Raw genomic sequence first — 13,521 nt, forward strand, 5'->3', positions numbered from 1 at the left:
CTCGTTCCGTCAAGCGTCGTAGTCCGTTAGACAAACATCTAGACCCCCCGAGCGAGCATTAATGTCCATTTCTTCCGCATCGTGGCGTATATGCAACGTCGGCTTTTTCGCCCGATCCGAACAGTAAAAATAACGCGTTTATCGTACCGTCGACGTCAAGGAACTCGTTGTACATGAAATAAAAAGGAATGAAGCGAGTGTGGTTTAAAATATAGTCTTAGACAAAGTTTAAGCGGGCGTATTAAGACAAGCGAGCACATTAGGGGCGACGATGGCAGTGAAAAAATATTAAAGTATTTAAGTGCGGGTTCTGTTCACTTACGTATCACAAAAAAGAAGGTATTTTTAATATCGACGTCCCCAATATCGGTACGTATTGTTCTATCGGAGACATGAACAGAAGAACGACGAAGAAAAATGAAACTTGTTACGAACGGAAGAGTGGACGAAAGTGGATGTTGTAGGCAGAGTTCGAATGTTCAGTTACCAAGGTGATTTCCTAGCTACTTCCAGGGGTAGAAAATGTGTTCGATATTCTTGCATTCATATCATTTATGATCTAAGGGACTAATAAAAATCGATATAGGGATTTGTCTACTTTGTAGTAATCGAGTAGGTGTAATTTTTCGAACATTTAAATGATTTATAAAAAAATTACACCTAAGCCAGCACAAAGTTAGTAAGATCGTAAATGACATCGTAAATGCCAGAATACCGAATATCTTACGCATATTTTCCCGGCAAATCGTCTTCATAACACGACCTTTTAACTTTCACCCCAATAAGCATCGTTGTCGTAACCGTTTAAAGTTTATTTTTCGTTATTAGCGAGGTTGCGGCCGAAGTTTTCATCTCTAAAACGTGAACGTCGAGCGCCACTTACAAGAAGCGGCGCTCGACGTTCGACGTTAACGTTATAGAGATGAAAACTTCGGCTTCAACCTCGCTATTAATGTGCTACGGTTCTTGTGGAATGGATGAATATCTCCGAAACAATTTATTGTTTCTAGGTACCGTAAGCTTAATTCCAAAAATAGGACAGAAGTTTAAATAACATTAATATGTATAAGTGACGATTGACAACTTAACCAGATTAGTGTTTTCTAACAGATAAACGGTATCGTTCGGCTCTTTACGACCCGTCCTCCTACCCGTCCCTATTTTCGGCGTCTTTATTCGACGCCTGCGGTGGAAATTAGTCCTCCGAAAGAGTATTTGAACCGATTGCTTTAGTTTTAAATGTGATAGATATCTCATTTGAAGGGTCAGGGAATTGTAAAAACGCCCGTTAAGTAGAGATGCCGCTATTCGAGAGTGTCCGTTAACTGAAGTTTCGCCGTATTATGATTTCTCGTTTACAGATCTGACTTAACTCTGGAATGGTAGAAGTTGGTAGCCAGAAAAAATTTCCAGAAGCATTTTTAGAGTGAGAAAATATCGACCTTTTATTTTATTCATAATTCCATCTTGTAATCTTACTATTTAGAGCATTCCGTTCTAAACATTATCGTATTTCCCTTCTTAATTGAAGTTTTTTAGACTATTTACAAAAATTAAATTTTTTGTAAATAGTCTAAAAACTTCAATTAAGAAGAAAAAATATATATATATCCTGAGTTATCACAAAAATTATCGTATTTCTTTATAGAGAAATCATTTATTTATAAGTAAGGTGTCTAGATAAAAAAATTAAGTTATTTTCTTTTTTAACTAATAGTAATTACGATTAAAGCATTCGTAATTTGTAATTATGACCAGATAATACAGACAATACAACAAATCGGCTATTGGCGCCATTTGCCGCAGCGGCAAAATTTAGAAATAATGCGCGCTCGGAGTCTATACGTTTGTGTCCGCTAGGGTTAACTTAATAAACATGGCGGCGTTGACAGTAGGTCTTCTGATGGTCGGAGCATGTTTACGTCTGTTGTTGATAAATTCTGAATTACGCGACAAACTAGTCGACAGGATAGAAATATCTACTCCTCTTAATTCTTGGAAGAGAGGTGATTCCGATCTTTAAATCATTTCGTCAATTATCTCCGTCCGTTCTCATAGTTTCCGGTACGACGGACGCGTCTCGTCTGCTTAAATAACATGCCACGTACGCGTTACGTCGTGCGGATTAAAAATAATGCGAAAGTGATACATTTTTTTTTTATAACCGAACTTCTCATGATGTGTTGACGGCGCCGGGTATCCGACGTTCCCGCGCGAAGAAAATTTAGACGCCTCTGTATTGCCTGTATATATGCGCGTGTTTATTAATGTATCCTGGCGCGTACGTACAGTACACCCGTTACCCCCGTCTGGATATTTATAAATATCGTTATAGGAATGTTTTAAAGTCTTATTAATCGACGCTAATACGTTTGTGTGTACTGTGTGTGTGATTACTCCTAAACTCTATGGGACGACGATTATTACCATGACTTATTAGCTTTATTTACGAAAACGCCTCTGCTCTATGGTGTTTGGTGTGAAAACGGAGGCATGAAGTCGGTGCAGTGGCGGCAAAATTTCACAATAAATAATAATAATATCTTATAAAAATTTGAACCATTTCATTTCATATTTTCGTCGCACCTACGATTCGGACTGATTGAAATGAGCATGGATTTTTCATTACTTATTCTGTGACAAAACTGAATTTTAGTCTTTTAAATTGAGATACTTAAATAACACCCATGCTACTCCACTGAGTCAGTGTGGGTGTTCGTGTGCTGTTCTGCCCAAAAGACTATACCAACTGTGTCTTTGTGGAAAGGCGGACTTCGTGTCGTCTGTGTGTGTCACAGATGATTATTATGGCTAAATACAAGAATTATGGAAGACTGTCTTTCCGACCGTTTGCTTTGGCAGAGTTTTGAATTAATTTGTCTGTCATTTGGTGCTGGATGTCAGTGGTATTGAGATCAAAGTGTCGGAGTTTGAGGATGACCGGGCTGTTTTGGCGGGGAGTCCCGATTCGTAAGAAGTGCCACAAAAGAGGTCGGTGGCATGGTAAAAAATCATGGCATGAACATTGACGTTGCCAAGTTCAGACGTGTGGTCTTATTGTTATGTAAATATAACGGTGGCATTGAACCACTGGTGACAGTTTGTGAATTTATTTATCTGGGGCGTGCAATGACTGGAGGTATGGAGACACATCATGTTGGCTGGGCAAACCTTCCAAAATGAGGTAAACCTCTGATTGACGAAAATAAATTCAATAAAAAGAATTCTGCACGCTTTTGTGCACAAGACCCTCATCAGCCATACATAAAAATATATAGATATCTACAACAAAAAATATGTTTATATACAATTGAAATAATTCAAAAAGTTTAAAGACTTCATTACAAAAGAAAATTTCTCAATACTAACCTGTTATAGAATAAATTTGCAGAGAAATCAACAATAATTACAATCTACAATTTAAAATAATTTTAAAAATTAATTTTAATCATCTATAAATGTATACATATAATACCGGTTTACAAACTGACCTGTTCAAGATTTATTTCCACCCACACTGCACAGTACCATGAGGATTAAATTATAAACAGGACTAAATTAATATAATTTAAGTCCCATTACAAACATTTTAATTATATATCACCAGTTTAAAAAACACTCACATACAATATCTAAAATGAAAGTCTGTTGATAATCCCTTATCTAATGGTTGTGATTACAATTCACATTACAGTACCGTGCGATTATTATTACCCTTCCCCCTATTGGGTAAAAACGACAACTAGGATTTACATATTACTCTTCCTTCAGTATTATTTATTCTATATTTTTCAACATTCTTAAATGCTCAGAAAAAGATTTGAAAAAGATTGGGAACTGCTAAACTACAATGTGAGATATATTACTACTATATTTATCTTCAGATTTTAAGTATATCAATGTTTGATTCAAAATAATGTAACGAATAATAAAAAATATAAATGATACATTTTTGAATTATTCTACCAAGATTGATCCACAAATGGTTAATTTGGCATTTGCAAAAAAGACAGATTTTATAACAGTTAAATTTAGATATTATTTATTGACTTACTGCTACTTTTATTTTATTGCAATTTATATTCATTAATTTCATACCCTTTTTTGTTATTTTAAATTTATATTTATTTCACATTACGCGACTTCATCGCTCGTGGCAGTTCTCTAGAATCTGTATTCGAAACTTCTAGTTTAGTTGGAAACATTAACTAAATCTTTAAAATCCTTGCTAAATTTTAAGGATTTAGATTATCATTATTTATTATATATCACATTTAGTTAAGTATGTTTCACTAGTAATAGTGTAAATTGATCTATTTCTTAATCATTTTTACATTTCAATAAAAAGTTATCTGTTAGAATAAAAAAATTTCTGCTACCAATAAATTTATGATAATTAATACATTAATCTTTTCTTCACATACTTTACATAATAATTTTATAAAATATTAAATTAACACGTTAGAATTTTAAATGGAATTTCTTATACTCATCAAAATATTTTTTTCGTGATGTTGATTTTAATTAATTTAAGTGTATGATGTAAAGTTGCTTGTGAAAAGCCAGACTTTTCTGACTTCTTTTAATGTACTTATTTCAGTGGATTATTATTTTTATCATGCTCCACTGTAGTGGTGAAGTGCTTATGTTAGGACTTCTGTGTGTCTGTTAGATGTGCGCGCACTTGCTCGGATCAATCCATTTATTGTGCATGTTCACGCACATGCACAAAAGGGAACTGAACATTTTCATTTATGGTCACTAAACTGTAGTAAAAACTACATGATTCCTCTGGAATCTATAAACCACATCCCCTACTGTATATTTAGTGAAAATTCTGAACTACTACTTGGTTCCAAGAATTTATAAAATTTATTTTAACCACTCTGCAGTGGTCAATGGATATATCCATCAAGGGTGATCACGTGGGACTGGAGAATGACATCGATATCTGCAAAAAAAATTCACATAAAAAGGAATTATGTGACAATAAAGAAAGATTTTTTCTTTACTAGATGTAACTGTTTAAAAATTTTTTCCGAAACGGAAACGAGAAAAATGCGTGGGAAAATTCTTAAGAAATTTTCCATGTTTATTTTCCACTACATTATGATAGCACCATATTTGACTAACCCTCTCTACAAAGATTAAACAAAATTAATTTTTGTGGAGCATGCTATCAGATCGGCTTGACCAAATTTGTTTAGTTATCTTTAACCACCAAATGGAATGGGTCTTCAAGTACCAGTTTGCCATGCTCATAACATGTCGTGTTTACGTGTCCAGATATGCCAGTTTTGCATATCTTGCTCTTTGTTTATTCAAGTTGCAGTGAATGGATCCAAAGATTTATTACACTGCAATATTAATTACTTTAAAATTATGAAATAAAATAAAATACACACATTGATAAATTTTTCAGTTTTTTGACATTGAACTTGAGCATATCAATCACTGAATAATAAAATGGAAAATTGTATTATTTTATATATTGAATTATAATTATTTAATAAAATTAAATGTGTGTTTTTATTTTCAGCTGTTGAAGGTGTACATCTTGACATTCAAGGAATATCACCTTACAGTGGAGATACTTTTCATGAAGTTAGTTAAGTTTGATTTTTATATACTTTGATTTTGTTACCATGTTTTACTTTTATAGGGAAAGCTATAAATTATTTATCTATGTATATAAAAATGAATGTATGTGTGTGTGTCTGTCTGTCTGTCCATCATGCATTATTACACCATTTATCCGATTGCCATGAAACTTTGGGAAGTTGTTTAATATACTCCCACGAAGGTTTCTGGCATAGTACGATTGCCATGAAACTTTGGGAAGTTTTTTAATACACTCCCGCGAAGGTTTGTGGCATAGTACATTTATCCTACAATAGATGACGTGCGTGTATACGAGCATTTCACTGTGTGTTTGATCAATTTCAAATTGTGAAGACCATTTACCCCCTCCAAAAAATAGCTTTATATATGCATTTGTTATTTACGGTATTTGTAATAATTTTTATTTAATCACTTTATTTCAACTTTTTTTTGCTAATTACATATTCACTTGAACTGATTAAAACCTTAACTGTATCCCAAACAACAACCGAAGTTGTATGAGGAAATTCGCCTATTTTACCGATCTAGGGAACCCCTTTTCCAAATTTTAATATCAACTCAAAATAATTTAAAAAGACAAATTACAATAAAACGGTTTATTATCCAACTATCAGAAATTTCACATGCCAAGGAAGAGAGGAAGGAGCAATTAAATAATTAAAATTGTAAAGGATTAAAAAAAATATATATAAAAATGGGGAATGTCACACTTCTGACAATCGCTTCAAGTGTGTGGGCTAGATTTGGAGAATCCATGCTTTTCACATAGATAATTGTATGTGGCCAGCTCGCGTCGGAAAACCTTCTGATTTATTCATGTACGCACCAGACAGAAAAACAAAAAATATCGTGTATCCACAAGCACTCCAATAAATAAATAGAATTGAAACGACACTTTGAAATGTTTTCTCAATGAAAATGAATAATAATAATAAGTTTCAATAAAAATGATAAAATGTAAATTGAATTTTATCATAACGAGTTTGCTTGAATTTCCTTTTTTTTTTTAGATCACAGCAATGCGCGACGGGTAAGCTAGTCATCAATAATTGTGATAAAGAAATATACTGTGTATTGTTTTTTTTTCTGTACTAATAAGAAGAGTTTTGAATTTTAGGTACTTTGTACATATGAAAAAATTGCAATTATACAAAATTTGAATTTTGTTGTCCAGAGGTAGATCTCTGGCCTCTGTCAGAGTTAGAAAGACATTGCAGGAGTGCCAAGTTGTCAAAGAAACCCCTTTTAAGTGGTTGTTTGAATAAGAAAAAAATAATTTTCCATTTTTCATTTAGGACAGAAATTTTTTGCCAGTTAAATTAGGAATCCATTAAATTGAGGGCATTTAGTAGTAGCTGTATATTTTATAACACAGAATTGAAATTTCTAGTGACACTTTTTTTACAGGATTATTCTAGATTGCAACAATTGGAATATAAATTGTCTGTAAGAAATATATAAATTAAACAAAATGCTGAAGAAAAGGACATTTTTAAACTTTCGCTTTGGGCCAGGAAATACATGGACCCGACTCCTTTAACATGTTTCTGAGAATAGTTCAGAAATTGATCTGAAAATGTTAGGCATTTTAACTGAAATTTTCTAGAAAGTTGATGACTTGATTTTAAAATTATTTTAAGTAATTAAAATATTTTACTTTTCATGATTTTTATTAGTATAAGAAATGTTAGAATACTCAACTTAAATAATTATTTCAGTTTTTAATGATTGTTTAGAATTGTCAAAATAATTAGTAATTTTGAAAATAAAAGATCTGCCTGTATTGTCTGTGTAGATGGATTGGTTTTTCTTGACAAAAGATGGTTGTCAAGCTTTTGCTTCCATGGGACCTTTATTGCTTGATTACTTTCCAGTTTTTTTCCATATTCTTTCTGTTGTTTTGCCTGGCTTAAGAATTATTTTTGGTTTTGTACTTTTAAAATTAAACTCACTAATTTTGTTTTTAATGATTTTTCTGCATTGTGTCGATTATCTTGAGGTTCTGTTTTGAGTTACCTGGTTTTTATTGCTAGCTTGGATTTTGTTGTTTCTAATAGTTGTTCTAATATGGTTGCTTATGTTGATGATCTTAAGCCAATAAATTCTTATTCTTTTGAATTACAATATGATTTAAATAAAATTGTTGATCAATTAGAATTATATAATCTTAGTATCAATATAAATAAAACTGTAGAAATGCGTTATTTCCTTTTATGAAATTGCATCAATATACTTTTCCATTGGTAAATATGTATTAATTTTGACCATTCATACCATTAATGATTTAGGTGTCATTTTTGATAAAAAGTTAATAATATTTAATAATGTGATAATTAATAATATCACATTGACTGACTTTCTAAAAAATTGGCAGTATGCAGATATCCTTTGGCAGCATTGTTGCCTTATTACGTTCCATTCTGCCCCGAGAGCCCTTTTTTTGTGAATTTTCAATCCATTATTGATTGTTGTTTGCCGATTGAGTTTACTACCTCATCTTCATTACTTTGTAAAATCTTATCTGAAGTAAGTAAGGTATATTTATTTTTTAATAAACTGTCTAATTTACCATTGACTGATTCTGGAAAGGTTGCTAGGACTAGATTGGGTTTTCCTAAATTTACTCATCATAGTGCTTATTTTGATACACTGCTATTTTATAAATATTTAAATGTTTTTTTTAGAATTTTGCTGCTTTTTTTCCTATTCGTTTTCTGATAGATAGGCTAACAAATTTTTTCTATTCTTACTATAAATAAGTTTTGGTAAAATTTTGACAAATATAACTAGTATGTTACTGAATTTGATGTAAAAAATATTGAAAACATATTTAAATGTTTTTTTAAATTCCAAGCCTTTTTTTATTTTAAGCATATTAAATTGGCACTTAAAAAGAATCTTTATAATTAACACTGATGTTTAGTTTTACTGATTGTTTTGTTTATATTCTGTCATGTGTATTTTGTGGATATTTTGTTTTTTTGGTTGTTATATTTTATTGTTGTACTAACTGTTACCAGCGACTTCGCCCACGCAGATTTTGCAAGCAAACACCATTTATATTCAGTATTTCAACAACCATAGTAGTTGTTATATAACACCTACCACTGAGAATGATGAGAATTACTGAGAATCAAACAAACTGTTTTCAATTTGATCAATTTTCTGGAATGTTTACAATCATTCTATAATTGAACCAATACGCAATAACAAATTCGAATTTAAAACAGTTCAAAAATTTGGTTAAAAAATCAAAATATATAAAAATATTTATAACAGTATCTGAAATGTTATCAATTTAATACACCTAAGTATTCAATGAAGACTAAACGTAGTTGAAAACAAAAAATTGAATCTAAAATAATACAGTAGAAGCCATTCTTCATGTTAAGCCTTAATCCTCTCCCTCTCCCACTGTGGGAGGGGATTTCGAAAAATCCCTGTTAGTGTGCATTCTCATGGCAAACTTAACTGTGTACAAAATTTCACCTCTTTAGGTTCAGTGGTTGCTCTGGGCGATGATGAATCAATCAGTAAGTCAGTCAGGACAAGTAATTTTATATATTTAGATATGGGGCTATCGTTCCTTGCCTTTTTTGGTATTATCACATATATTTGTAAGTAAAATAAATAATAATTAAATATTTAGCATAATTAATTTATAATATTTTGAAAATCTAAATATGTTTATTCTAAATTTTTGTTGATTTATGACATTAAAAGGGTCAATATTAATGATTTTTGATGATGGATAGATAGAAAGGTATATAGAAAAAGTAAATTTATTCCTTTTACTTCTGGAATATAAAATTTTTCACACTAAAAGTATGTGTGTTATATTCACAAAGCATCCTACTTTGTTGGAGTATGAAACCAATGCTGTGCATTTTCCTGAACTGTTTTGACTGAGTAAGTCTCTTTGATTTCTTACTCCAGTTAAAATAGATTGTTTTGTGAAGTTTTTGCTCTATCTAGCCATGAAATATCATCTTGTGTCAATTAATGTTATTTCAACATTTTGAAATGATAGCAATTAACTTATTTTTATAAGAAACAAAATACATAATTGGTTGTAATTTAAAATGTAAATGATAGCTTCATGAATGGGTTTAACAAATTGAAAAAATATAAATAAAAATTAATTTTTTAAAACTTAAGAAATATTAAATATCTTATTTTATTTTTTGGTTATGTTTTATTAATTCTTTTAAAAATATTATTTCTATTTACAGTCACCTTTAGCACTGATGCTTTACAAATTGATGATACAATACATTGGTGAATATGTTCCACTATTATTTGTGGTATTTATTTATTTTTTAATATTTAAATGCATGATATAAATAAAAATGTACAATTTATTATGATACAAAATAATTTTTGATTCTTTAATTTTTCTGCTATTTAGTACAATTTACTTTAGTTTTTATTGAAAATTCTGTTTTCTTTATAACAGTATTTTCTATTTGAAACATTTATAAATTTTTTCTATAAAATAGTTCAAAATTTAGAACTTGCTTGTATTTCTAGTTTTATTTTTTTAAAACTTTTCTTGTATAAAAGTGAATATGCCAATTTTAGAAGTGATTATTATTATTAGAAGATTCCTATTTATGTTTATGTAAAACTAATAAATTGAATAGAAACTGTAAATCCACTTCCACAAATACTGTATACAAATAATAACTGCTTAAATGGAACACAAATAAAACAAATTTGTTTAAGGATGCTTTTGAGTTACAAACTTATGAGTTGGTAGCAACTCACTACTCTCACTATTACTCATTATTTTTCAGATTGCTTGCTATTCACTACTATTTTCAAAAAACTCACTTTTTTCACTAATTTTTAGACCTGGGTATATGTTACAGTTAGGGTTTTACCATTAACTTTAATTTTGATGTATTAAAGATAATTCATCCTCTCTCACAGCACTTAATAAGATGAAAAATATACATATCAGCACATCTTTTGTAAACAAAACTTTATTCATTTATCTTACATACATCAAAAAGCTGTTGTGAACTTCACAGACTGCACCAGAAAAAATAGAATTTTTTTTCTTTTTAAACACGTGCCAAATTTTGCTCTCCTCTCACGAGCATTTATAGTTGAGGATTTTGCTGAACAAGGAGATCTAACAGTTACATGCCATATGTCCTATTTTGGATAAAATTATGACATTAATTATGACATGTTTATGAGTTTTGTGACAAAATAGATTGGATAATCGTTAATCACTTATCCACTTTGCGAGAGTTGATCATGGCATCACCTACTGGTTAGACAATTCATGATGACTTGAGCAAAAGAAGGACTATAGGGACTAGCAATTTTCCACAGAGTCATCTTGGAGAGGCAGCAGAGTCACTTAAAGTAACAAATTTGGAAATGAGGCAAGAACATTGTCAAACTTGCATTATTAGGTCAAATTTTTATTAAAATTTCAAACTACAAAAATAGTGCCAAGATAGTTCAATGGATAATGTATTTTGGATGAATAATCTAAAACAACATAATCTGTGCAGGTTAATATCCATAAATAATTATAATTAATTAATTAACATCAAAATGCAATACCAGCAGCTGATGCTTTGATTTGGAAAAAATTGACCCTGACTTTAATGTTGTCTTTGAAGAAAGTTTTCTACTATGTAGTTAGTCATGTTGATTGGCATGCTTAGTTTCAAATGCTAGCAATACAGCAATTATGCTGAACTCTACTGGCTGAGATGTGGGTCAGTAAAAATTCTCAGTGGCAGCAGAACATGTTTAATAGTAGTCAACAATTGGGTGGATAATGGTGACCTACATCCAAAAATATTGTAACTAAATGGTTTACCAACCAATAAAATTGCCAGATTGGACAACTTTTGATTGACTTACACTATTGAATTTTCATTTTAAGATATTTGCTAGTCTTTTAACTACATACAGGTAACCCCCGTATAACACGGCACTTCTATAGCACGGATTCACTCTAACACGGTTCGAGAATTGGTACCATCCCCTGTATAACACGGCACTTCTATAGCACGGATTCACTCTAACACGGTTCGAGAATTGGGAACATCCCCCATATAACATGGTGCTTTTATAGCACGGGTTCACTGTAACACGGGTCGGTAATTGGGTAAAACCCTCATACAACATAAAATGTAATAAAGGGTGCGTTCTTTTATACCTCCGCATAACTCCGCGCAAGCATTCTAATTGTTTTCGTGGCTACTTTGCTCTTTCAACAAATAATCCATTTAATGGTTAAATTATACAATTGGGGGTCCTTTTTTGCCTCCAAAAGTTCATTTTAGAATTCTAGATTCCTCCACACGATACTATTGATAGTGCAGGTGCCGCCATCTTTCTTTCACTGTCGTTCCTAAATGCCTACAAACAGCAGCTCACTTCCGTTGCAGAGTGACCTCTATTAACGAACGCACTCACAAACTGTTACCAGTTGATGATGCTCATGCTGAGATCATCATATAGGATGAATAATCCTCTGGTAAAATATTTACTTAAATAATAAATAAGTATTGATGCAAAAAATGAATAATAAATCTGATTTAAATAAGGATTTAACATGTTTTTTAATTTTTGGAACCTAACCCCCCTTTTCTCACTAGTTCTTTGTTTCATATAACAAGGCAATTTTCTGGAACGTAACTCCCGAACGGGGGTTACCTGTACCTTACAGATAGTGAATATAACATAACATACATGATATGAGTCAGATGTGACTTTACAATAATAGTTGTTAAAAAGTTGCTTGGCAATATATATTTATTGCAATTTTTCATCTACTGAACACATTAAATTACAATTCAAGTATAGTAGACTCTTGCTAATCTGGCCATTCCATTCACAGAGAAATGCCAGATTACTGAGAGATAAAAGACAGTTTAATTTTTATTAAATGTAATGTTGTGTGTTTACTGACTGTAGTACGCATGTATTTAAAAAAACAGATAAGAGACAGGTATTTATATACAGTAAAAGAAATTTAAAATGTAATACAGCACAAGTGAAATGTTGCAACTTCTACTCAGTGTAGTCACTTTGAAAAATGTCATGGATATTTATTTGCTTTAATGAAGATGCTTGTCGATGGCACACTTTAACACATAATCACTTTATGAACATTACATTGGTTCTGCATGTATCTGGTTATTGTATTATGTACTGCAGGAAAATGTCAACAGCTTCAGCCACAGCAGTGTGAAAAATCTTTTTTCGCTTTGCCTCTTCTTCCTCATTACTTTCATTTTGCAACATTTTTCATGATTTCTATTTGTTAAAGTCTGGTCTACTATACATAGTGTGGCTAGAAAATAACGAGACTGTGAAAGCCTACACACAACAGTTGCACGTGAGCTGAAATGAGTGGATGAGTAAATGACCTTGAACAAGTTAGAATAAGTGCACTGAGTCTCAACTTGCTACTGCTATTACATTGCTGTGAGTGGACATGTTGTTAGCACATGTTGGAAAAATGGCCAGCTTGAAAGAGGAGCAGCGTATCAACCCTGAAATTTTTGGTGAAATTGAAAAAAACTGCCACTGAATCTATGCCACTGCTACATGAAGCATACAGAGACGTATGTCTTTGTCATGCACATGTGTTTGAATGGCACAGGAGATTTTCTGAGAGCCAAGAGGATGTGAAAGACAATGAATGTTCTGGATGGTCCAGCATGTCAAAAACCGAGGAAAACACAAAAAGTGGAATAAATTGTGAACCAATACTACTACAAAGAAGTTCTGGAATTTTTGCAGGAAAGGATCAGAAGAAAGTGGTTGTGGAAGAAAGTGACACTTGTGGCAAAATGGTTTCATTCTCCATCAGACAATGCACCTGCCCTGGACACAGCATCTGGAAATGATTCTGAATTGACTGAC

General features: G+C 31.7%; 1 protein-coding gene across 4 annotated transcripts in view; it reads left to right on the forward strand.

Moving 5' to 3' along the window:
* Nucleotides 1-13,521, forward strand: part of LOC111638540 (phosphatidylinositol glycan anchor biosynthesis class U protein-like) — a 56,748-nt gene that overhangs the window by 7,369 nt on the left and 35,858 nt on the right. The window contains exons 1-3 of one of the 4 annotated variants that reach the window (XM_023384262.1): nt 127-491; nt 5,540-5,604; nt 9,855-9,926. In XM_023384262.1, coding sequence (XP_023240030.1) covers nt 476-491; nt 5,540-5,604; nt 9,855-9,926 — 153 coding nt within the window. In that variant the 5' untranslated portion in view covers nt 127-475. Of the gene's footprint in view, nt 1-126; nt 492-1,866; nt 2,007-3,420; nt 3,853-5,539; nt 5,605-9,854; nt 9,927-13,521 lie in introns of those variants that run through there. The other 3 variants (XM_023384260.1, XM_023384263.1, XM_023384264.1) reach the window with 3 other exon arrangements.

This window comes from Centruroides sculpturatus, unplaced genomic scaffold (assembly GCF_000671375.1).
Source record: "Centruroides sculpturatus isolate CEXI.00-Female unplaced genomic scaffold, Cexi_2.0 scaffold1167, whole genome shotgun sequence".
In the NCBI taxonomy this organism is placed as follows: domain Eukaryota; kingdom Metazoa; phylum Arthropoda; class Arachnida; order Scorpiones; family Buthidae; genus Centruroides; species Centruroides sculpturatus.